The sequence below is a fragment of the Eupeodes corollae genome, chromosome 3 (genome assembly GCF_945859685.1).
Source record: "Eupeodes corollae chromosome 3, idEupCoro1.1, whole genome shotgun sequence".
Taxonomy (NCBI): Eukaryota; Metazoa; Arthropoda; class Insecta; order Diptera; family Syrphidae; genus Eupeodes; species Eupeodes corollae.
This window is the reverse complement of record NC_079149.1, coordinates 13,214,470-13,242,199: the sequence shown is the minus strand read 5'-3', so window position 1 is coordinate 13,242,199 and position 27,730 is coordinate 13,214,470. Positions and strand designations below refer to the sequence as shown.

Below are 27,730 nucleotides of genomic sequence, written 5' to 3'. Positions count from 1 at the left end.
TGAACTTAAAATGTATGTTTTCTCAAGTCAAACAACGAACATGTAAAGATTTTTTTTTATTGTTTTTTATTTTAATAAAATAATTTTACAAAAAATATTCCTTAAATATTTTACAATCAAAGTTTATTTATATAATTGTTTTAAAGTTTTATGATAAATAGTGCAAAAAAGTTTTTGATTATTAATTACATGTATTTGAACATTTTTAAGTAATGTTTTTAAGGAAATTAACAGGTTTTCGTTTTTAAATAATATAAAAAATATTTATATAATTGACATTATTTATATATGTAGTTTTTCGTTTTGCATAAATTGAATGTTTAACTTTGATATGTTCCAATAAAAGCATTGCAGTTTGGACAGTAGTGATTGGCATTTTGACAAGAATCCATGCAGTATGGCAAACAAACACAAGGCCAGCAACTGAAATATAAATAAGAAATACAAAAAATTAATATTTAAAAAAAAAAAAATATCAATATAAATATACTTAATAATATCTGTAAAACATTAATATCTAAGTTTATTCATGTAATGTAAATTCACGATGAAAAACATGAATTAACGAATAAGTATGTTTAAAATATCTTTTTGGTCTTTTCAAGATCTAAAAAAAGAAGAATTCAATGACAGCTACACAACATGCCTTTAAAAAAGTTTAAAAATGACAACATGAATTTGGACAGCTTTGTGAATAAAATTTCCCACGAAATTGTTGCCAAATGTCAAAACTATCCTTTGGAATTTGCTTATATCAAGAGTTCAGTTTCTAGAGGACCTAGCCTTTAATTTCAATGAAGAAAATTATGTACACTTCCAAATCTCGTCGATGACAAATGTTTCGATTGATATTTTATTCCTCATACCCTTTAAGTTCATGTTGCATTCATCTAAACTCAATATTTATTTATATTTAAAAGGCACTTTAACAGAAAAGTACAACATTTTTATAATGCCAACAAAAGTTGAAGAAATATTTGCTTTCCTTTTCTTTTATTTTTATCTTTATTGGACTCTCTCGCTAATAAGATAAATCTTCAAAAAAATCACCTCAAAAGTGTCAAATCTGACGTTACCCAGTTTAGTATTTAATTTTCAGATGAAGTCGAACGTTGAATTCGAATCAGTTCTAAATGTCAAATATAAAAATCTAAATACAACAATATGATGATGCGTTTCATTTTGACGTCTCATAGTTGTATCTCTTTTTCACCTGATAAAGTAAAAGCACATAAAATTGAAGCAGAACAAATAGCAAAAACACTCTAATAAAGATATAAATCCTCGGTAGCCATATTGGTTTGCCTACAAGCTAAACCGGAAACCGGACTCATAGACTCATTTACGTATGCGTGTTATTTCTCCTCTAATTTTATAAAATTTCCCCTAAGAACTCAGTAGTTTATTCTATGTATGCATGAAAACAATACAAATTTGTCTCGTTGAACTGTCCACATTACAGATACAATAATATATGGGTTTTGGAGGGTGATACGTACGAAGGATTTATATCTTCATATAGAGTGTTTTTGACATATAAAGTTTGAGTGAGATTCAGATTAAAATGCAAAAACCATTCAAAAATTAGTTTAGATAGTTCAATATTTTTTGTAAAATGTGTCCCTTTTTTTGTTATGTCAAAAGAAAATTGTTCAAATGACATTGTTTACTGTCAGAAATTATTGATCTGTCAAACTATCATTAGCGAAAATGAAAAATACTGTTTTTATAACTTTGAATGAAAAAATTAATAACTTAAGACAAATTGAAGCTGCTTGTTACAAATCGTAACTATTTGATGTTTCAACCATCAATGGAGAGTGTGGTGACGTAATCTTGTAACAAATCATACAAAATTTAACATTTATAAATGACAATAGTTAACTTTTTTTGACAATAGTTAACAATAGTTAGAAAAAGATCAAACTTCAGTGTGAGTTCTTAGGTTTGTTTGTAATGAAAGGACGCACTGTCAACTCAGATGTTAAAAATGGATGCGTTCATTAATTGCACTGAATTATCACTCGTTTACACTTGGTTCACAATGAACTTAAATTCACTTTTATATCATGAGTATGGATTTGTATTGTGTTAACACTGAATCTAAACCAATGAAATCGGCAACACTGATTATAAAATTAAGATATGTACTTGAATCTTTTTAAAGTGTTTATGTTTATACCCTCCTATAAATATTTACACATGTTCGCTTCAGACACACGAAGTATGAGTATGTATGCATATATATTTGTTTTATCTATTTTGTCTGATTGTGTTATCAGTTGCAAAAATATTCCCTAATTAAAATCGAGCAAAATACAAATTTGAAAAAATAAAATAAAATTCTTACATGAAACAAAATAGACATAGAGCAATCAAATGGGTTTGCGTATTTGGTTCATATCTGACATTTGTCAAAACGTCAGCATGACAAGATGGACAATTAACTCTGGATTGAGTTTGTCCAACAGGTGCATATTGTGTTGTCACAATCGGTTGTTGTGTTATTACCACACAAGAAGCTTGAGTTCCATTGGGATTATATCCACCAGGTTGTCCTCCATAATATTGAGCTGGAATCGGTTGGCTGTAGCCAGGTGTTTGGACATAAACTGGTGGTGGATCGGATGGCATTTTAAAAATAATTTTAAGAACAATGGGTTTTCTTATCTACGAAGTTTATTCTACACAAAACACAACTTTAGCTTCGAAAAAAAAAATAATAAACTAAGCTATAATTATGTAAGTGTTTACTGTAAGGTAAACAAAATGAAACTAAAATGAATCAAAAAAAAATAAATAGAGCACTACTTTTTTCACCTGTTGGATATCCGATGACTCATTTAATAAAAGCGAAACAGGTAGATTGATATCGACACTTAATGCAGTCATTTGATAATTATATCATAATCTTATCGTTATCTTCACAAAAATAAAAAGATAAAGATAGCTTTATAACAAAACAATTTTATTTGTTGAAGAGAGAGAGATAGAGAGAGATTCTGCGGTCTAATAAAAAGTACACCACTTTCTCCATACTTTTTGATCCCTCACGTAGGTTAGGCACTTGAATGAAAGGTAGTTAATAGCTTTGCATTTCCCAGAAAAGGGAATTTTTTAAAAATATATTTTACAGTCTCAACAACAAGGAATTGTTTACGTGCCATCGAGATGAATCACTCGGTGTTTCCAAAATAGATTATGATTCATGTTTGTGCTCCGTTTACATCAAAAATGCAATTGCTTTAAATTCTTGAATGAATATTGCAGATAATTCAACTGATGTTCGAAAATCGAAAATAAAAACTTTCGGTGTTATTTTTCGATAAATCATTTGTGATGCTACAAAAGAAAATGGTTTGAATGAGTTTAGAACATGGTGGCATATTTACAGCATGTGTGTCAAAAATGAAAATTATTTAATTTGAAAAATGAAGTTTATTTGACGATTTTTAACATAAATATGAACTGCTTAGAGTAGTTCTATTTGGACAAATCAAAATGTAAGGAATAGTTGTGTTCAGTCAGGTTAAAAAACACTGCTGGAAAATTTGACAATTCGAAAATGATTCCGGTGTTTGAAACTTGAGAGACAGATGACAAGACTTCGATTTATTACAGGTACAATTCAAATTAGGCTATCATTTACTTATTTAAAATAATCTACTTTAAAATCACAAAACCTCTGAGAGATCTCAATTACCCTAATAAAACTCTACGCATTACCTTCTTTTTCTATTTTCGAACAAAATTATTTGGACGATAAGGTAATGTTTCTGACAATCAAATTGCACTGTTTTGATGACTTTAATTAGAAACTGACCCAAAAATCACTCTATTGAGACAGGTTTTTGAGATATTTGAGTTTCGAGTTTAATGTTTTTCAGAAATTTGATTTAAATATCAATAAAATTACATCTATTTAAAAACACTTTTGTTTTGATTGGAATTTCAATCAAATTTTTGTTAAATTAAAAATTCATACCTAGTTTCGAGGTACATACATACAACTAATTTCGGATAAACTCAGTAATATGGGCTTTCAATAAATATTAGGGAAATGCTAAAACGTGTTTTTTAACAAAAAAAGGAAAACAGTTTAAGAAACCTTTTTGTTTTTGTAACGAATCGTTCGTCTAAACAAAAGTTTTTGAAATACATATGTATATTGCAAAAAACAAGTTAAATTAGAATATTTTTGAAATTGAAATCATGCCAGAGGTCTTGGGTTCGATCCCTGCCTATGCCATCTAAAGTTTTTTCACAGGTACTCCCTCTTGCGAGGAATTGACGATCCAACGGACTATTGCGTCACCCAATTTATTTACTTAGTCAAATAAGGACTTTAACAAGTCCAGTCAATTTAGCTATTTTAAATCCCAATCTGCGGAAAATTCCTATAGTGAGCTTAATTTTTGTATACACCTTTATTACGGCATTGTAATGAAGATGTGAAAAATCGACATTGATATCGTGCGGCTAAGAAAGTTTAAAGGTCACGAAAATCAGTTTTTCGCAAATATCTTGCGATCTATTGCTCAGAGGTCAATAATAAATAAATAGATTGGGTGGCACAACTGTCCGTTGAGAACTAGGGCCTAGTGACTTACAACTCACAACCATTCTTGTTTGCAAGTAATGTTTTCAGGAAAACCTTTAGTTTATATGCCGAATCCGAATGGCTAATTTGAGAAAGCACTTTTTCATGAAAGGAGTTACTCTTAGAGAATTTGTCAATTCCTCAAAAGGCAGTACCCGTACAAAGACTTTAGATGGCATAAGCAGGGATCGAACCCAAGACCTCTGGCATGCCAGTCCAACGGGTACTACAGAGATCAATAATGGTCATTATAAAATAGTTTGACGTGAAATTGTCTGACGTGGTCTTCAGACATTAAAAAATGCTAGTATCGCTAGAGGTGATGGTAATATTGAATATTTAGATACTGTAACTTTTTTAAATGTTCAAAACAATTGTTGTAAAAATTATACGAACAATTTGAGTATAGCAGCTTTTAAACGACGCTAAGAATCAATATCAACGTAAAAAAAGAATCAGCTCTTTTCATTTCAAAAAATTATGTTTGTTTTGTGGAGAAGAAGGGAGTGAGTTAATTGAAAAAAAAAAACAAAAAATACGGACGCGTTATTAGGGAAGTGAGTACTCTTTCATTTAAATACACAGTATTAAAAGCTGCAGAGGCGCTTGACGATAAATATGGAAGAAGTGGATTGGACCCCTTTGAAATAGATGACAACACTTTGTATGAAAGGTAAAGATTTGAGAACAAAAACTGTCAAGGTTATGATTGACCTTCTCAATATTATAGATCGAAATTTAATGAAATGTTTGCTAATATCTGCGTGCTTCCTGTTTTAATGCAGAAAAGCGTTCAAATGTTTAAAAATATTGAATTTAGCAGACATCACGTAACTTTCATTATTCATTTGATTATTGTTCTTGAAAAATAGGGAAAGAAAGCGGCAAAGGCAAACAGGGTTGCTGTTTTTGTTTTAAAATATTCTTGTGTCACAATTCAAGAAGTGGAAAAAGTTAAGTTAAAAGATTTTTTTTGAATGTACAGTTAAAGCTAACTAAATGAACCGAATAATATCTCGATGTTTTGATAATTAAATGTGTCATAGGTGGCCGTGTAATTTTCTGTTTTAATTTTTTTTTAACCCCAAAAACCCCTACCTTCGCTCGCCCCTGTGCTGCATCAATAATTAAAGAAGAAATTCTGTTACATTTATTCATGACTCATATCCAAAAAAAAAAAGGAAAAAACAATGTTGAAACAAAAATATACTCGACTGATAACTTCAACAAATATTCAGATTGCAAGAAAAAAATTGGAAAATTGGTAATTACGAAGATGTTTGAAAAAAGACCCAATTTAACCAATTCTGCAGAAATATTCCCACAAGAAAATTGCTCTCGAGATATCATTGTCAATGCTGGGACACATTTTCCACTAGCAATGCACGGTGCTCCAAAAGCTGAACTTTTGATAGATAATTACAGATACTGTAGTTTTTCTAAACTAACAAGGCAAAGAACATCTGTAAAATTTCGATTATTACCACCTACTTCTTCAGCAGCTCAACAGCATATTTATCGAGTGTATTATCAAATACAAACCTGGCTAGGAAGAGAAATTGAACCAAAACAGTAAGGTTGGGAGTTATAAAATAATATACTGCAGTCAATAACAACATTATTACCACCAGCACCCGATAATCTACTAAACACAATCTTCTGTAATTGTACAAAAGATTGCAACGGCAAATGTGGAGGCAGAGAAATTGTATTAAGATGTTCAAAAGTGTGTGGACTTGCCGTGGCTACATAGAGCTATATATTCCACAGTAGCTTATAAGGTGGTAAGGAAAGGAGTGCATCGTTATAATATAGTCGCTTTCTCGGCTCTCTACTCCGAAAACTGTTAATGTCGATTTTTCACGTATTCATTACAATGCCGTAATAAAGGTGCATACAAAAATTCAGCTCACTAGGAATTTTTCCGCAGATAAAACCTAAAAAGACTGGTCTAAACTGTGTTTCGCAGCGTTACTCACATGTTTTGTTTAAAACAAATTTAGTTAAGTTATATTGAGTCAATTTTAAAAGATATGCATATTCTGTATCGGATTTTTTTAGAACTATTAAATTGTATATAGCCTTATTCAATCAATAAATGAGTTATCTAACACTGAACACATTTTTCAAATTGGACTAGTTGTTCCTGAGATACGAGCGTTCAAACAGACGAACAAACAAACAAACTTTTCAGCTTTATAATATAAAAATAAATAAGAATTTAAAGAATATGAGTAAGATGCTTAAATGATTTAAGCTGTATCGAGAATTGAATGCAATAAATTGTTATAATCTGTTCTGTATTTTACCTACCACCGTTCATGCGGTGTTGTTTTTGACATTTTTAAAGTGTTATATTTTATTTTTAAAGGCTGATATCAAAGCATAGAGATAAGACTAGATTCGAATTCAGGACAACTTAATCCTTTTAAAAATTATTGTTTTCCTTGTCAATGATATACTCGTAAAGCCTCGTGAAAGCCTTTAAGGTGAAAGAAAATGTTCACATGAACAGAACTTAAGTTCGAATAAGGTTAGTTTGACGATAAGAAAGGACGTATTCGTTTCAAAAATGTCAAATTCCAATCTTATATATCGCAAATTAATTTATGAGATCTCTTGAAGCCTGGTGTATTGATATTCAATTATTGCACTTCACTTGCGATATAAACCAGTATAATTCATTTTCAAATATCCAAAAAGTTAAAACTTTAATGAACTTAAAATTTTGCGACCAATACCACATCTTAGAAGAAACTATTGTAGAAAAAACCTAGATTGTATAAAAGGTAAGTTGTAAACTACTTCTAGAAAACTTGACCAAATTTGATTTGTTTTTAAATACCCAAATATTGCCGACGGAACTTTTGTGTATGATCGAAGTTATTTATAAGATTCATAAGACATTTTTCTTTTCAAAAAATATTGCTGAATATTTTGCAATATAAAAAAATCCAATTGTATCAAAATATTGTAATTTACACTTTTCAACTTTTTTTCTGTATTTCAACAAAACGATACTAATTTTATGTTTTCACACTTTTAATAAGCCTTTAATTTTTGACTAATTACGGCTTAAACCAAAAAACTCACAGACAACAGCACAACAATACAGCCCAACAATGAGTGTTTGATGTGGCTTTATGTTTAATCCGGGTCTTAATATCCGCTCTGCACGATGGACAAGTTATCCTCGCTGAATTTGGACCAACTGCAGAAAATGGTACCGATGGCGTTGGCATTTGATTAACAAAAACAACTGGCTGTTGTTGTGGTTGTTGCTGTTGCAATTGTTGAGGGTCAGGAGGAGTCCAACCATTTAATTGGATTGGTGCCGACGGTTGAGGTGCACTTTTTAAATTTGGCATTGTAACAAAAAATTCAAAAATATTAATTTCGTTTATTCGAATAAAAAAAGTTCCGACTACGTCAAGAGATTTCTGAAGACTGATGAACGACGCTTATTTAAAATTAGGCATTGTTTGTATTCAACATCATCTGTATTTAGAATATTAAACCCTGGCTTATCGTATAGCGTTCAGATTGGTTTGTATAATTATTTATAGTTGAATTTTAGGGTGATATTTATATTTTGTTTGTGGATATTATGTGTTTATAAAATATTGTATTTATCTTCCAACTTTGAACTCGAAGTTTTACGGTCCGAGCTTAGGGCAAGTATTAAATATAGGTTCAAGCATATATTGGCTATTAAACGTTAGAGAACATACACAAACATATAACACATTCAAAACATTAACAATAAACAAAAAAATAAATAAACAAATTACATCCGTGATGGAACTCATAGTAAAGGCAGTACAGTTGGAAATCATTTGAGAAATGACATATTGTGAATAATGTAGGGCAAAATTTTCTTTTTAAATTTAAAATTCTACTATTAACTGACACAGAACAAAATGAGACATCGGCGTAAAATTTCCAATAACGTGTTGTTAAGGATTACAAATTTTACTAAGTAAAAATTTTCTAAATATTAAGCAATTTACTTTTCTTTCCTTTTTCTGACTTATAAATTACTAATTTTCCTAAATAAAAAAACTGTCATCCAAACATGTTTAAATACGACCTATTCGTAAAAATAAACAATGCAAACAACTTAAACGGACCTATTGATTTCAACTGTAAATTGTAAAAAATCCACGAATTTCTCTTAAAAGACTTATTGACAGATGCATATGGAATCAGTAAATTGTCAAAATTTAGAGTACACATTCCGTCATTTTCACTTAAGTAAAAAGTAAAGCCCCTATCAAGAGGTTGTTAAAATTTAGCTCCAAAAACTTATAAGAATTGAATTATCGTTTTAAATTACCTAAATCATCTTTTAATCTTAGGAAATAGCTAAAAATTACTTTAATATTTAACGAAATTGTTTAAAATTTTGACTAATTGCATTACAAAAAAGTACTTAATAAAATGTTTTGCAATTTAAAATTCTTATCATTTTTTAAAAATGTTATTGTGTTCGTTTTTAAATTATACTGAATTCAGTACCATTTTTATTCTGAAGTCTTTTTAATCTAAAAATATTGGATTATGTTAATTTTTCTTTGTACAACTTTCGACTTGAGAATATGTTTTATTTAAAATCTTCCTCTTATTTTGTATCCGATATAATATTTCGATACGAAACAAATTATTTGACTGGACAAAATTTCAATATAAATATAAAACACTACTCTGACCAAGAGCACAGTGGGGCATACTTGTTAATTCTGAGAGTCAAATTCGCACAAAATAAAAAACATATCAAATTTTAAAATTAGTTTTCATAATTAGCAAACACTAAAAGGGTTTTTTATACCTTTAATATGCCAAAGACACAGTGTGAGCATTATGAAAAGAGGGAAGGGTTGGATAGGAAGTGTCGGTGTACATTGGTTTTAAATTTCTGAACATTGCAATGACAGGGAAAGATAAAGCGTGGCAAGGCGTTTCACATTCGCGTAGTGCGGCTGAAAAATGAATCTCTGTACTTCATAGTACGGCCGAAGTTGGGCTCAATGGTAAACTGATGGGCATTCCTAGAAGCGCGGGTATTACGGTCATTTAAGGGGAGGAATGCAACTGCAAATAACGGTAAAAAAGGGTGAGGCAAGAAAACTTTCGTCGATGTTCGAGTGATATAAACGAGCTGATGATGTTAATGTCACCAATAATTTTAAATAAGTTACTGGAGTACCAGACAAGAGATGAGAGTTATATTCAAGTTTATGAATTATATAGGTTTTGTAGATTGTAGCCAGATCAGACGGAGAGACAAATTTCTTGCAACGTCTCAAAAAACCAAGACATCGGGCGGGATTTTTGGCAACATCGCGTATGTGATCGCTCCACAAAAGGTAGTTGCTGATGCACATTCCGAGGATGTCAAGATTTTCCGTTTTGTTGATGCAAGTGCCACTCATAGATAGTGGCAAAGAGGATTTATCTCGCCTTAACGAAGCAAGACAGCATTACGTTTTCGAAGCATTAAATTAGACACGATTTTTTATTCCCCATTGTACAATGCTGTGTAGGTCGGAATTTCAATCATACTTTGCCGTTGCAGTTCCACATCCGAAGAGGAGGATTGTGAGTCTGGAAACGAATATGAAAAGCTAAGAGTTCTTTCGTCAGCGAAACAATGTATTGGATTAGAAGTAGCAGAGAGGAGATCATTTATAAAAATGAGGAAGAGAGTCGGAGACAAAACGGAGCTCTGGGGCACACTAACGTTTATTTTATGAGTTTAAGACTTGAATCCGTCCAAAACAACTTGCATTGAACGGTTCGAAAGAAAGTTTCTAATCCAACGAAGAAGAGATTCGTCAATACCAAAGGCACGCATTTTCGATAAAAGAGGAAGATGCCAGACTTTATCAAATGCCTTTGAAATATCAAGTGCAATAATCTTACTTTCTCCAAAAAGATGTAAAGATCTGTTCCACTGCTCGGTGAGATGAACCATGAGATCACCAGTGGACCTATTGCTACGAAAGCTGTATTGCCGGTCATTAAGAAGCTTCCGTTCTTCTCTGATAATTAATCAGCGTTTCCATGACCTTGGAAAGAAGGGACGTTAGTGCTATTGGTTGGTCGGTAATTTGGCTGAACAAATGCAGTTTTCCAACTACTTGGAACGAGCCCAGAAGAATAGGGTAGATGGAAAAGCTTACGCAGTGGTTTTGCTAGCATGGAAGAACACCTCTTCAGAATAATAGCGGGGATACCATCTAGGCCAACGGATTTATGAATGTTGAGATCTTTACGAACTCTTGCCACAGTTCAAGTGCGAAAAAAGTATTTGTTGCTTTACGAGGCTTTAAGTAGAATTGACATTTGCAAATATTATTTTATATAAACAAAGAAAATGCAAACTTAATTTGCATAATTTAACTAAACATGGAACATAAATGTAGACAAGAGTGTTTGGTTATTGGTTTTTTTTTTCTAAAATACGTTTTATGTGGACATAGGAAGGTAAGATCTATGACTCCTATTAAAACTATTATTTTCTGAATGTAAAATTCAGTTTTTATTTTTGTTCTACCGTAAAAGCCATCTTCAATCCATCCGTCTGCCCTCCCCTCGAAAACTATCAAGAATTGATGATCAAACATCTACACTCTCTATCAATTAAGCTTTAAACTCAATTTATCATGTAATTTCAAGCAAAGAGATTCGTTTTGCGGTCGCACTTCAAGAATATTGAATGTTTTATTCAACTTTGATTTAATAACCATTTCCGTAATGAAAATATGAAACTTTTTCTATTATTACAATTGTATATAGGATTATTTGTTGTTTTTTTCAAGTTGGTATCAATGGAATTTGATACCTGTCAAACTTAGCTTTCATTTGAAATGTCAAAATATTAGTTTGATTTTTACAATTTCCTTTAATAGATCACTTAACAATCTAACGATGTCTTAAATCTATTAAACGTTCCTACAAAAGTTGTTATTTAACTCATTTTAATAGGCTATAATGTTCAAATAAAAATTGGGTATTTTTAACTTAAAATATTCATTATTGATCCCACTGTTTGTCACAATATCACCCACAAGCTGTAAAACAGCTTATCCAGAGTCTCAGGCTCAGCCAGATTGTTTGAATTGTGAAAATTCTTATTATTTTAAAGATAAATTCTTATCTTAAAACTAAAAATACGTACTTAATGGCCGGAAATGGTTTCACTGATACTATTATTTTATTATGTGCATTTTCGTTTATATGGTAAAAAAACAAACAACGTTCACGTATTTCTCTGTATAATTCTTCGAAACTTAAAACACTGAATCAGTATAATTAAACACTTTATTCACTTGAAAATATAGATACGTACGTAAAAGAAAATAACAAATAATAATAAGAAATTGGAAGAGGGGAATCATAGTAAATTTGTTGTAGTTGGGGCTTCAGAAAGTCAAGTAATGGTAAGACATAATTGGAAATAATAAAAATAAATGAAATATTATATGGCAGGTTCTGTTATTTTAAGAACTTAAAAAGAATTCAACATTTACTCCCTGAACAATTACCAAATACTATCAAGTTCTAAATTTGATGGAAATGTGTAAAGTGACTTACATAGATATGAAGTTCCTTACCATTAAACTCATACAGCTCATTTGTTTATATTATTGTCGTAATTTTGAGAAATTTGAAATATGTACTAATTCTTTTGATGTCAAATTTATGTTTGAATCTTAAAGTGTATTATATAGGAGTTGGTATCGCTGGAACGTGACAACTGTCAAACTCAGCTGTCTTTTGAAATGTCAAAATATTAGTTGAATTTTCGAAATTTAGTTGAATTTTTGACAATTTTCGGCAATCGAACCATGCCTTAAAATTATTAATCGTCTTTACAAAAGTTATGATTCAAACGTTTACACTTTTAGTGCATTACGCGATGATTACGTTCGTCATGAGTAAGTAAATAGACACAGATGTCACAAAGGATACGTTCCGTTGCTTTTAGACGAAGTATATTTGTTGGGAGTTCTATAATCGAAATGTGTTATTTCTTTGAAGTAAATCTGTTAAAAGTCAATTCGGAGTGATTTAGTGGAATGATAACCAATTTCTTGGTCGGCGCGGCGTTTAAGAACATGCCTTAGAAGATATATATTCGTATGTGGTTCTAAAACACAGTACGACTTATTTATGGATTTAGTATGATAGAAGTTTCATAGTCCATTTTTGGCATTTCAGTTGACCTACAAATACAATAAATTCGATTAAAGCCCAACATAAAACAGATACCGTCCAAAATGTGCGAAATAGTGGTTAACAATCACCTCGAGAAAATCAACTTATCTTCCTGAGACGGCTATTAGAATGATATTGTTTATCACTCTCAATGGCAAAGTCCAAACTTTATAATGTGTGCTCCGTGGTTTTATTAGCTTTACTATCGGAACCGGAATCCGAAAGACCCTATTAAAAGACCGAACGAAAAAGAAATCATTTCGGACCTTAGTACTTACCTTAAGACCAAATTTTCCAATCGATTTCATGTAAACGTGTTTGAACGCATAGGATATAACTTAGTTATTCTTGAAACATCATTCCGTGTAAGCTTAATTAATATTTTTAGTTTTCCAATGTAAAAAATCCAAAGGGGAAAAAACTAAACGATTAGGTTAAATGTTAAAGCCATTTTTGGTTATTTACTAAGCTTAAAAAATGATTAAGCTAATTTTAAACGATTTTAAAATTTTTTAAAGTTAAAATTAGGTAATAGCTTCTTTAATTTTTAACAATTTGTTAATTCCACATGACATCTGTCAATTAGTCTTATCTGAACAGGGGATGGTCCGGTTGACGTTTGTCTTTCCTTTTATTCGTATTTTTTCGCATTTGCTCCACTTCGTGTTTGTGCTCAGTTCAATATGGGACACGAAAGAGTGAATTCAAGTGGACGAAAGGTATATCCACGATTGCCACTTCTGTAAAAAAAGTTGGTGTCTAGATTTGTAAATAAACATGACCACTTGTACGTAAAAATTAATGAATTCATCAGATTTTGTTTAACATATTTCCCATATTATGCAGATGACATTTATTTCTTAATTACGTACATATATGAGGGTCGTTTGAAAAGTCCGTGCGAAAATAAAATCTGCTAATTTTTTGTTGGATAAACCTTTTTTATTTTTCAACGTAGTCTCCCTTCAGGCTTATATACTTCGTCCAACGCTGTTCTAGCTTGTTGATCCCTTCCGAATAATAGGATTTGTCCAAGTCTGTAAGTAGCCATTGGTTTTGTTGCTGATTCCTGTTTAGCAACCCATTGTTTAGATTGCTCTTTGGTCTCAAGAGTGTAGTAATGTATCCATGTTTCATCCACAGTGATGAAACGACGCTTAAGGTCCAGCGGATTTTGCTAGAACAGCTGCAAACCATTCTTGCAACACTGCACACGATCTCGTTTTTGGTCAATCGTGAGCAATCGCGGCACCCACCTTGTGCATAGCTTTCACATGTCCAAATGTTGATGCAAAATATTATGTACCCGTTCACTCGAGTTTAAGTTTGTTTTCTTTGTATATTGTCACGAACTGTCACTCTTTAAACATATTCAGATGTAAGGTCTTTAATAAATGTGAATTAGTAATTTAAAGCGTAGAAAAAGGATGGCTAAGTTACTTGATATATTTAGAAAATTGTTACTTAGTACATTTTAAGGTTGTCAAACATTTAGCGTCCAAAACTTTATTTATAAGGCACCAGTTACATTGGAATTTTTTTGACAGGTCGTTTATAGCTATCATTAAAAGTGTATATCATTGAAAAAATTTCCTGATTAAAGCCCACCGAAAAAACTTTCACTGACAGAAATCTGTCATTGGCATTGTGTGAAATTGGAACACAAATCCGTGTAACGATTCGTTTCACTTTTGAATATAAAAGTATCAGCTGTTCAGGAAAATGAATTTTCGTCCGGAATATAGATATATACATTTTTAGAGAAAAACAAATGCGCAATTACACTTCGTTTCCTCAAAACAAATTTCTTAATGGCATTTCCCATCGATCAGTATATAAATTTAATTTTTTGAAAGTTTGAATTTTGTTTAAAATTCGAAGGCCGTTCTTAATTTTTTAAAGACTTAACTACTTGAAATAGTCATAATCAATTTATGTCAAAAATCTCATGTGTCACATTAACTTAATTGAAAATATTCTGAACAGAACGAAACTTAACGAATCACATCTACATACATGATTTATGAGTGGGCTCGTTCACTTTTCTTATAACTTATATCCATTATAACTTTTCAATCCGTTCAAAAGAACTGAGATAATTATGGTTATTGATTTAACTACCTTTTTAGCTTATTTCTACAGATTAGATAAGAAAAATGTATTTGTGTGTACAAAATATTAATCAAAAAAGTCCCCGAAAACTGATAAGGTTCGCTTGAAATTGCTTTTGATCTTGATTTAATTTTATCAATTTAAATCTGTTGCCAATGGAAAAAGACAGAAAAATATGATTGAATTTAATTGGCCATAAATTAGCAAAAGAGATATGAGAATTCAATGCCCTTCCCCATATAACCTTAAAATAATTTTTTGACACTTGAATAAACATACAAAATCCCTCATAGTTCTCTATGTAAATATTTAAAGTTAGACGTAATGTTGTTACAGAAGCTTATAGACAATTTCGTTTTGACTTTTGATAAAGTTAAAATTCAAAAAAATATTTTAAAAAAACTCACAGAAAACAAAATAGACACAATGCCATCAAATGAGTTTGAGTTGTAGGCTCGTGTTGAAGTTTAGTGTGTACATCGGCCCTACACGATGGACATATGACCCTGGACGAAACTGGACCAACTGGAGCATTATAATGGACGTGAGTTGGTTGAGCTGTAATTATGACTGCAGGAGCTGGTCCTGAGGGTTGATATGTCTGAGCTGGTTGATAATTTTGGGCTGGAGTCCAGCCTGGTGGTGGTTGCTGAGGTTGTGTCCAACCTGATTGAGCCGAAGAATAAGTTGGTGGTGGTCCATTTTTATCCATATTGCAAAAATACTAATAATTGATAACAATGACACAAAAACCTTAAAAAAAAACCGAAACGACTACAAGAAATAATTTCACTAGACTGAAAGGTTTTGTTTTTAAAAGAATACGAACAATATTGGATTCTATATCTATATTATAAGAGAGGTGAAATATTTCTTATCAGTTTATGGAATTACCCAGATATGAGTATTTTTTAATATCTCCATTTTAAGGTTCTATATGGGGTTCGTAGAAAACATATTCGGATGATCAATAAAGAGACATTGGAAGGTGCAGCTTTTATTTTTCAAGCGAACAAAACCAAACGGATTATAATTTCGAAGCAGGATGCCAGAAATTATTTAAAAATTGTCATTATTTTGGAACAAAATTGTTCCCTCTTAATAGCTCTTATAAAAGTTCCATGATAGTACTGGTCTATCTCTTAAACTGGGCGCATTATAAACTTTGTTATTAAATTTGTTCGAAAATAAAGCATACGAGTAACATCGCAAAGTGCACCTGGTTTAATATAAATCAATTTATAAAATTCTTGACATGAGCTTTAAATATATATGTCAGAGCAAGTACGTGCAATCTAGCTATACACTTAATTTGTATCCCCACTTGCGTACTTTATTATCTTTAGATACTATTATCAAGAGTTGATATCAATAATTATATATCTAGGTCTACCTTACATATGTACATATCATATCATTTCCGTGCGTCTTTGTTTAAGAGGAAAAATAATAAAAACGAAATATGAGTCAGAATATTTGTAACAATTAATTAATTTTTTTTTAAACAATAATTTTTTGAAGAAACAGTCCCACAGAATTCAGATTTTGACAACACAAATATTTTCTTACAAGATTTTAAATTACATTTCTTCTTAATAACTCTGGGCTCTAAAGAGTTGATCCGATATCAAATTTAATTTAAGAAAAGTATTTATATGTTCAAAAAATTTAATACAATTTTGTTATTTAGTTAAAATTCAAGGGGCTCCATTTTTATACCAATTCTTTATTTCTAGGCTGTATATATGTAGAAAGTCTGCCAACTTTTGACCCCCTCTAAGTCCAGTACCAGTCAGAAACCTTAAGCTCGAAATCTCTCCTGCTAAGAGTTCCTACTGAAACATATTTGGTCACCCGAAAACGATATTTCACATCGAATTATAAATAAAACTTCGAAAAGTTTCCAAAATGTAAGCAAACATTTTGGTCTTGAAACTGATAAAGTTGAATTGATTGAAAGTTCGGCATCTTCTGTTCGAAATTCACAGAAAAGTGGAATGAAATTTATAGTGGTGAATAAATTTTCGCGTGTAAAGCTGAAAATGAGAGAAAATTCACCTCACTAAATACGTAAGAGGCATCGAAAAAAAACAAAGTTACAAATGTTGTGGCCAATACTTTTTTAAAGGATTAAGTTCCCCTCAATTAAAGTCGAATTGATCGAAAGTTCGATATCTTGTGTTCGAAATTCACATAAAGCACTATTCACACGACCAACGAATGAACGAGTATTCATCGATTTTGACATTTCTTTCACATGAGAGTTTTTGATTCTTCGCGAATTAAGTTTGACTTTGAGATTTTATTTTGTGTTTATCATTATTGTGTTAACAAACGATTGAGAAAATGCAGTCGGAGCTTTATTTGTTTTGGTGGTTTTGGTGTCCTTGTTACTAAACATAACAAGAAAGAGATTTCACGTGCATCCATTTAATGCAAATCGGAAAATTGAAGTAGAATATATTTCCTTAAGGGCCTTTCACATAAGAGCGACCAACGAATAAACGAATGGACGAAAAAATGTGGTTTTACACATTTCAAAAAGTCAATTTCAAACAATAGCACTTTTAAATTATAAGAAACCAATTGCCACTCATTTTAGGATAATAAAATTTGCATTTCGCGTCTCTAAAACAAGACAATTTTGTAAAATCAATTTGAAAGTAACGAATTGCAATTTGGTTGGTACGAACGGTCAAATTTTATTTGCGTTCCACATACCATCCACACTGCAACGAATAAATTGTTCGCGCTCAACTGAACCTCATAATTATACCACTCTTGTTTTATTTGTTGAAAAGGGTAATAATAAATTGACAATTCGTTGCTGTCTGCAAATATAAAAAAGAGGCTGGGATGCGACCCACACTTCCCATCCCGTCTGTCGATTTGTCTTGCTTAAAAGTTTGCCTATATGTACTCGTATCAATTTTTACCAAATTTGCGTACTATTTTATGTAGATTTAATTTTTTATGAAAAAAACAGACTGTTGGATTTTTATATAAAAATTACTGAATATCTAAAACAATATTTTCTGTGAAATAAAATAAGTTTGAAGCCAATATTTCAAATTTTTGAAAAGATATTTGAGTCGAAAATCAATGTTTACCAACTTTTGTTTAATGTTTTTTAGGTTTTTAATTTTTTGGACAAAAAACTGTCAATTAGATTTTTTCAAAATTTTACTGAATGTTAACAACAATAGTTTTTGAAAGATTAAAGTAGTTTAAAGCCAATATCTACAATTTTTGAAAAGATAATTGACTCGAAAACAATTTTTACCAACTTTTATACATTTTTTTTAGGTTTTTATTTTTTGTAAGAAAACTGTAAATCCGATTATTGTCAAAATTTGTGTTAATGTTGAAAACAATATTTCTCATTAGTAAAAGTTAGTCAGAAGCTATTATATAAAATTTTTAAAAAAAAAATATTTGAGTCGAAAATTATTTTTTACCAACTTTCTTTAATTTTTTTTCAGTTTTCAATTTTTTGTAAAAAAAACTATCAATTCGATTTTTTTCAAAATGTTACTGAACCTTGACAACAATGTTTTTTTAAAGATAAAAGTAAATTAAAGCCAATATCTCAAAGTTTTAAAAAGATATTTGAGTCGAAAATCAATTTTTACCAACTTTTATTAAATTTTTTTAGGTTTTTATTTTTTGTAAAAAAAACTGTCAATTCGAATTTTTTCAAGATTTTTGAAAATGTTACAAACAATATTTCTTATAAGATAAAATAAGCTTGAAGCCTAAATTTTAAATTTTTGAAAAGATATTTGAATCGATATTCAATTTTTACTAACTTTGAGTAATGTTTTTTTTAGATTTTTATTTTTTATAAAAAAAAAACTGTCAATTCGATTATTCTCAAAATTTTGCCAAATGTCAAAAACATTATTCTTCGTTGCACAAAATTGTTTTGGAGAAGAAATCATATTTCAGTCATAAAATTTTGGAGGTGACAAATTTTGTTTTAGTGTTTTTGATTTATAAAAAAAACCGTTAAATGGATTTTTTTTTCGTAATATATTTACGGTTAACCAAAATGTTCACCTTTTTTCAAATTGCTATGGTAAAAAAACCACCCACGCAATTTCCTTGTGAGCCCTTTCTGCATCTTTCTGCCTTATTACCTGTATACAAAAATTTATTTGAAGTCGATATCTCTTCTGGTTCTTGAGCTATGGAGGACGAAAAAAACGTCGCGAACGTACGGACGTACGGACGTACAAACGTACGTACACACGCACGCACAGACATCTTTCATCTTTGAAATGTCAAAATTTTCAATTTGACAAATCGGACCCATTACAATAACTTCCTATGGGAAATAATTAAAACTCATGTGAAAGAAAAGTCAAAACATGAGAACATCCACAGTTCGCAGTTTGCAGTTCGTAGCTCATGTGCAAGATGCTTTAATAAGACTTCTGGAAACATTTTCTTTACCTTTAATCCATATTTTTTTAATGAGCCACCGCCGAACACCATTCACCACCGAAACCAAAACAAAATGATTTTTTTAGGTTGAGTTCGCGCGATTGTTTTATTCGTTGCGATTGTGGATAACTTGGAACGCGAATAAAGTTTGACAGTTCGTATAAACTACAAGTTTTTTTGCGACGAATAAATTTGGCTTCTTAAATTTATTAATATATGATATTGAAAAAGTAAATGTATGCATCATAAATCAAATAGAATCTATATTGCTATCGTTTTGTTAAAAATTTGTGTGGGAATAATTAAACAGTGTTCAGGAAAAACATTTCGACTGTTTACAGTCAAATATTTCTTTTTCACATTTTGTAATTCGTTCGTCGTTCGTTGGTCGCGCCCATGTGAATACTGCTTAAGGCGGAAAAGTGGAATGAAATAACGTGGTGAATAAATTTTCGGATGTAAAGCTGAAAATGAGAGAAAGTTCACCTCACTAAATACGTAAAGGGCTTCGAAAAAAACATAGTTACAAATATTGTGTCCAATACTTTTTTAAAGTATAAAGTTTTCCTCAATTTTAACTTAGCTTTATAATTTTTGTCATAGCATCAGGTTTTTAATGCTAAAATAAAACCAAAAACTGTGATTTTAAGAACTCTTTGTGTCTTAGATACAGTCAAATGGATTTTGATATCTTTAGAGTTTCTGGAAATTTTCATTCGTAATGAGTCTTTATTTGACTCTATATGAAGTTTGACAAATTCTTTCTTGGTTTTGAAAAATACGCTTTGGACTTTGAATCCAAACTTTTGTTTTAACTGTCCGCTCAAATATTTTAAATTACCCGTTTTCAACTGTGTTGTCTTACATTCACAATTTATATATTTCAAAAATTTGTTTAGATAACGGATTCGTTAAAAAATCAAACATTAACTTTCAATCAATTATGAATTTTTCTTTTAAAAACCGTTTTAGCATGAATAATAATAAAAATAGGTGAAATATAAAAACTTATACAAATATTTCGAAAATTGTATGAAACATTGCGAATATTTAAACTGAGTATTGAATAAACAAAGAATTTTATTAGAAAAACAATTCTTAAAAAGCCTTATATTTATGTATTTTTCGAATTTTGAAAACTTATACCTCCTAAACCTTGGCGGTCATTCCGTAAAACGATAATCTTTAGACGATAGCGTTTCGACGATAGTCTCACTTCAAGTAAGACCATGATCGTCAAAACGATAGTGTTTGCACGATAGCTAAGTAGGTATCGTCTGCTTTTAATTTCCATTGATAGCTGAGCAAATTGAAGTAAAAAAGTTTCGGTGTAGTTTAGTTCTGTTACAAAATGAAAAAAAAAACTCAAAAAATACAATGAATTCGGTTACGAAGAAAATTAAGAGATGAATGGGACCTTCTATCTATTCTAACCCATATATTAGAAATTTTTGATATAAGAAACATTAGTTCTTTCTTAATTGTTGTTAAATAAATGAAACAATTGTAGTTTTGGAATTGCAAAAGAGGACTTTATAATGATATTATAAACAATAAATTTGCCAGACGGTTGTCGTTCTACATACAAAATGTACAATAATACCTATATCTTTAATATTAAAATTTGCTTTAACTATTGAAACTTTGGGCGGAGGAACATTGGTATATTTGACAGGCAACTTTAGTATCGGTTTTGCACAAAGCATTAATCCAAAGTAGTTTTGGAAACAAAAAATATTTTTGAAGCCGAGTTATGTTCCCTGTGGATAAAATGGAGCCTTCACTTCCTTCCCTTGAACCAAATTGGGTTTATTACTGCAGTTGATTTACAAAAATATCAGACATTGAATAAACATTTTAATATTATTAATAATAAAACACAGAAACTGACAATTACATTTAACAGTGACAAGTCTTCAAGGTCGGAAGCGCTTTAAATTTTAATTGTTTTAATTGTTTAAATTATTTTTTGTTTTAATGTTTTTGTAATATTTAAATCAATACATCCCCTGAAGAAGACGGCAATCACCGTCGAAACGTTGGGAAAAATCAGATGAAAATTGTTTTCATTTAATCATCAAAAAGATCAACAAAGCCGATGAGAATCACCACTTAATGTTCTCAAATCAAACAGAAACTGACAATAACAATAAACATTACAAAATAGTTGGCATGTTTAATAGCAATACATTTTTTGCAAATTTTCAAAATATCCCATAGAGAAAAACCAAGTTTAATAACATTTTCAAGTTATTGAACAAGCATTATCTTTCGTTGAGTTCATTTTGACATTTGGAATAGACTCAACGAACTTATACTGAAAACGACAGAACGAGACGATAGAGATAAAGTTACGTTAACGAAAATCGTTTTGACGATTATGGCTGAAACACAAACACGCTTCAGCTTAGGCTTCGGCAGACGTTTACGAGTTCAGCTATAGGAATTAAATGCATGCTATCACAATTTAGCTTCGACCTCACTTTTCGTTTGACAATCGTAAGGAAAAGTACGTAATGTAACGTAATGTGACTCCAAACGGAAGCTCTAGTTCAATTATCTGAACATTTGCTTTGTCTGACAGCTCAACAGCTGTAAAAAATGTCAACAAACAAAATATTTGCTCTTTGGAAGGATGAAATAATAGAAATGTCATTCAAAGCAACCTCGAAGCATGCCCACCGTAACGCAGACGAAGCCGAAGCTGAAGGGTGTTTGTGATTTAGCCATTATGGTTTCGCAAATTAGGGAATGACTCCATTGAATTGATAAATTGATTATAGAGTCGGCTTTGAATTAAAGAAAAAAAGTAATAGCAATTTTGTTTTCAAAATCAAAATGCTTGCTTTTCTGTGAAAATCGTTTTCAAGAACTGTTTTCACTTTTTTTCATTTTTTGAGTTACCCATTAAAAGTTTTTTAATTTTTGTTTATTATTGATGGACTTAAACATTTGAATTGATTTTTTTTTTCAAATATTCCTTAAAAGACTGTGATTATAATGAAACGAATGCATTGATAAAAGCATTATTTTAATTAATATGCACTTTACATTTAGAGACAAATACCACGTTTTTCATAAAATTGCCAAAAAGAAGTAATCATACTTCTATCTCGTTTGCTCCACTCAAGATATATCACAAAGCTCGCGTTTAAAAGATCCTTACTTTAATTGATGATACACTGCCGCTCATCTGAATAGGTTCAATTTTTTTTCACCCTACTGTAAGAGTTTCTTCAAATATAATGCATTGATGTATTGTTTTTTATGCTTATATTGAAAGAGTACCATCATACGCTTAGTTATAGAAAAAAAACTTAGTCTGAGAACTTACCGTTATTCTCTCATATAAGCTAGACCAATTTCACTCATAAAAACAACCATTATATATGGCTCATCTGAATAGGTTCAATGGCGAAAACTTTAGTTTGCGTTTGGTTGCATCGGACATCGGGATTCATTCGTCATTTTAATTTTGTCTGCCGATATTTTTTTTTAGTTAACGTTGAATATGGGTCGCGGAAAACCTTTAACAGAGGAAGAAAAGGGGAAAATAAAAGCCTTTAGAGAGTTGGGCTTAAATCAAAGGCGTATAGCGAAAAACATTAACAGAAGTCAAAATGTGGTGAGCCAGTTTTTGCGAAACATTGAAACATATGGAAAAAACATGAAAGGGGGGAGTTATACAGCCACTTCCAAAGCTGATAGACGTGCAATAATTCGTGCCGCTTCCAATTCTCATGACTCCGCTTCAAAAATTAAGGCAAAAACCGGTGTAAATTGCAGTTTGGCTACGGTAAAACGTGTTATTAAAAGTGCTAAACATTTAAAAAGAAAGAAATTAAAAAAAAACCACCGCTAAACGAATCCCGAAAAAAAATTCGTCTCCAGTTTTGCAAAACTTACATGTCGTGGAAGTGTGAATGGCAACAAGTAGTTTTCTCAGACGAAAAAAGTTTAATTTAGAGGGGCCAGATGGCTTTAATTATTATTTTCATGACTTACGAAAGGAGGAGCATTATCTTAGCCTTTTTCATAGCTGCGAAGGGAGTGTAATGGTGTGGGGAGCTATTTCGTTCTACGGGACCTTTGAACTCCAATTTCTTACATCAAGAATGAATGCAAACTCTTACAAAGGTTTGCTAGAAAAGGCTTTCCCGCAGATTTCTGACTTGTTTGGACCAATACAATGGACATTCCAACACGACAATGCACCTATTCATACAGCGAGAGCGGTAAAACAGTGGATCGAGTGCCAAAATGTGAAGATGTTGGGGTGGCCTCCATACTCCCCTGACCTAAATATAATAGAAAATGTGTGGGGACTTCTTTCACGTAAAGTATATGAGTCAGGGAGACAGTTTGAAGACAAAAAGTCATTAATAGAAGGTATTAAAAAAGCCTGGGCAGAAATTTCGCTTCAATATATTGAAAATTTGTATAGTTCTATTCCAAATCGAATTTACGAAACTATTTTAAAAAAAGGGGGGAATACTCATTACTAATTTATTGTTATACATTCCAACTGACACAAAAGTGTAAAATAAATCATTAAATTACAATCAATTCTCTTGTTTAATTGCTTTTTATTCGTTGAACCTATTCAGATGAGCCATATATAATGGTTGTTTTTATGAGTGAAATTGGTCTAGCTTATATGAGAGAATAACGGTAAGTTCTCAGACTAAGTTTTTTTTCTATAACTAAGCGTATGATGATACTCTTTCAATATAAGCATAAAAAACAATACATCAATGCATTATATTTGAAGAAACTCTTACAGTAGGGTGAAAAAAAATTGAACCTATTCAGATGAGCGGCAGTGTAAAGCTTTTCACCGCAAAAGTATCTATGGTGAATTTTTAAAAATTTTTAACTGAAATGGATCAAGATTTCGTATTTCGAAAATGTTTTTGAAAAGTTAGAAGAATTGAAAGAAAATCATGGTTACATTCCATTTCCACTTTTAACGACCACGAAATTAAGATTAATTGTGATTCAACCTTAATTTTCTTGAAATCACGATGATTCACTAAGAAATTAATTTTTGTTATCTTGTAGATTAGAAATAAATTTTTCACAAACTAGATCTTGAAATCAAGATACATATTGATAACGGAAAGTATTTTAACTCACTTCAACTTCATACTAAAAAACTTGAAATCCTCAATTATATAATTTTCTAGTGAAAATAAAGTTTAAAACATTTTTTCACGATAATTTCGTTTAAAATTTAACCACTTTCTTTTTAAAATCACTGTTCACGAAATTCTTAGAATATTAATTAAAGAATCCAAAAATTTAAATATGAAAAAATAGTATCACTTACAGGAATATACACAAACAAATTGCTATTAAATGAGTTTTTGTGGTAGATTCATGTTTAAGATTTGTCAAGATATCAGCCCTACAACTTGGACATATAACTCGACACGGATCTGGACCAACGGCAATTGAGTTATAATAAACTGGTGGGGATGCCATTTTTGTTAATATTCAATACAAAATAAAAATATTAATTTATTTATAAAAAAAAACAACGAGAACGAAGACTTCAATCACGTTGAAAGCTTTTTGTCCAATTGATTTTGGAATATAGATTTTATAAAATACACCACCGCAAATATCCATAATCAGTAAAATAAAAATGTTCTCTATTTGATTTATCTTATCGCAAAATGTGTTTGTTTATTTTCTTAAAGTGCTCTTTATATCTTTCTGTTTGATTGTACCTAAAATTGTATTTTTATCAACATGGGTCATGGGATTATTTTAACTCGAATTCCATCTAATAGAGGGCAATATTATTGGTTACGTATCTAAAACTATAAATTCGAAGGTTTGATTCGAAGAACCCTCCTAAGATAACGAATTTAATAGTTTTATCTTGAAGCCGTTTGATGAATGTGAATATGAATATGAATATGAATATGAATATGAATATGAATATGAATATGAATATGAATATGAATATGAATATGAATATGAATATGAATATGAATATGAAATGAATATGAATATGAATATGAAATGAATATGAATATGAATATGAATATGAATATGAATATGAATATGAATATGAATATGAATATGAATATGAATATGAATATGAATATGAATATGAATATGAATATGAATATGAATATGAATATGAATATGAATATGAATATGAATATGAATATGAATATGAATATGAATATGAATATGAATATGAATATGAATATGAATATGAATATGAATATGAATATGAATATGAATATGAATATGAATATGAATATGAATATGAATATGAATATGAATATGAATATGAATATGAATATGAATATGAATATGAATATGAATATGAATATGAATATGAATATGAATATGAATATGAATATGAATATGAATATGAATATGAATATGAATATGAATATGAATATGAATATGAATATGAATATGAATATGAATATGAATATGAATATGAATATGAATATGAATATGAATATGAATATGAATATGAATATGAATATGAATATGAATATGAATATGAATATGAATATGAATATGAATATGAATATGAATATGAATATGAATATGAATATGAATATGAATATGAATATGAATACGAATTGAATTTGTTTTCACGAAACCAATACTTGATGTAAAATGCAATTGAAAAGTTATAAAAATATTAAACTGCATAAAAACAATAATTGTTGAAGGAGTACTTCAACAATTTATTGTTATTATCCACTCAAGAAACAAACTCTAACTATAAATATGTTGGAATATCTTTTACTGGGAAAATGTTTCGAACACGAAGCTAAAAATAGAAATCACCGTGTTTTTCTTGAATTTCCCTCTGATTATCTTAATTACACTTGCACTTGATTATTGATTGTTAAGTTAACAATATAAATAAATTATTAAGAATTATTACCAAGAATTTCTGTATCTTATACTTACAAAAGAACAAACATGAGTACAGCCATTAAATGGGTTTTTGTCGTTGACTCACGTTTCAAGTCTGTTAAAATATCGGCCCTGCAACTGGGACAGACCATGCGACATGGAGTTGGTCCAACTGGTGGCTGTGCAACTGTATAAACAATTGGTTGCTCCATTTCAGCTTCATAATTTTTAGCTGGAGTCCAGCCTGGTGGTGGATCGGAGTACTTTGGTGGTTCCTTAGATTTTTCCATATTTTTATAAAATGTTTTTAAAGGGTAAGAAAAAAGCTTTTAAATATAACACTGATGAGCAGACACGAACGGAAACGATACTTCTTCAGACCGCACTAGAAAACAATGTGAAATGAATGAACTGAGAAACTTTCATCATTTTGTGTGTCTTATTTTCTTATCTGTTGGAAATGTTTTTTTTTTATTTAATATAGAGGAATTTTTTAAAATATTGACGCAAAAAAATGGAAAATAATCTTTTGGATGACCCTTGGGAATCTTCTTAAAATAATACTAAATAGATTTTTGGTTCTTGTCAACGTAATTAGGCAATAATTGTGGTTGATGTTATCAATTTAGAATTTACATATAAGCTAAGAATCATAGAATTTTAAACAGTACCACCAGCAATTTGAACTATTTAAATTTTTCATGAAAGAAGACAATCAAAGCGTCAAATTCTCTCCTAGAAATCTGACACTTGCATAATGCACCTATTAACCGAGCAATGGTCAATTTCTAATTCTTGAACTTTATATATTCTAAATCTTCTCTCGAGTAGTGATCTTCTTCATCAGCTGTCAAATTCATGAACGCAACCTTGTTGCAAATGTCAAACAGAAAATATTTATGTAAAACAATTAATTTATGAACAGACAAATTTATTCGAGTATTTGGCCGTGATGAACTGTCAAAAAAGGGTTAAAAACAGCAACCAAGAATTTTCGACCTGATGAGATATAAATAATATGTTTAACTTTTTAATAAAGAAACACTTCAACATTTTCCCAAATTGGCTTATTTTAATTTTCTCTCATTTTAATATTTTCAGTCATTTTCTTAACAAAACTTTTATTAGACTTCATCGCCTGTCAACTTTCAGATTACTTTTTTGAATACAGTAAGGTACCAATTACTGTCATGTTAAGTTAACGCAGTTTATATGAAAATTTGGTGACTGGTGCATCATGAACTTGACATTTTTATTAGACAAATACATGGGCGACAAATGTAAATCTTGTGAACATTTTATTTCAACATTATTTGAAAGCAGGGAATACTTCAAAAGAGATATTTACAATAGGGTTATCTGAGAAAGCTTGGCATTTGTCACTTTTGATTTAGATTTAGCGTTTCTTTAGATAGCGGGATTATTTAAACACTAAACTGTTATTCTTGGGGTCAATAA

At 30.3% G+C, this 27,730-nt stretch overlaps 2 protein-coding genes across 5 annotated transcripts in view; both read right to left on the bottom strand.

Moving 5' to 3' along the window:
• The window catches only part of LOC129949546 (aspartate--tRNA ligase, cytoplasmic), a 121,238-nt gene extending 102,748 nt beyond the window's left edge, over window positions 1-18,490 (bottom strand). The window contains exon 1 of the mRNA XM_056061068.1: window positions 18,478-18,490. The gene's annotated coding sequence lies outside the window, so the exon portion shown is untranslated. The remainder of the gene's footprint in view (window positions 1-18,477) is intronic.
• LOC129949552 (lipopolysaccharide-induced tumor necrosis factor-alpha factor homolog) lies at window positions 107-26,675 on the bottom strand. 4 transcript variants are annotated; one of them, XM_056061081.1, is made up of 2 exons: window positions 26,327-26,675; window positions 107-423 (listed from the first exon to the last, which is right to left on the bottom strand). In XM_056061081.1, exons 1-2 carry the CDS (start codon window positions 26,560-26,562, stop codon window positions 321-323), a joined length of 339 nt encoding a protein of 112 aa, XP_055917056.1. In that variant the 5' UTR covers window positions 26,563-26,675; the 3' UTR covers window positions 107-320. The 4 variants fall into 4 exon arrangements, with proteins under 4 accessions (XP_055917056.1, XP_055917052.1, XP_055917055.1 ...); XM_056061077.1 differs by lacking the exon at window positions 26,327-26,675 and adding an exon at window positions 15,340-15,743; XM_056061080.1 differs by lacking the exon at window positions 26,327-26,675 and adding an exon at window positions 7,694-8,066.
• Window positions 26,676-27,730: the final 1,055 nt, after the last annotated feature.

Bases quoted from the DNA above. Each gene is read 5' to 3' on its own strand.
- LOC129949552 (XM_056061077.1), bottom strand. From the start codon at position 15,644: ATGGATAAAAATGGACCACCACCAACTTATTCTTCGGCTCAATCAGGT. The intron at 424-15,339 runs GTGAGTTTTTTT...TTTATATTTCAG, and splicing joins TTGTGTCTATTTTGTTTTCT to TTGCTGGCCTTGTGTTTGTT.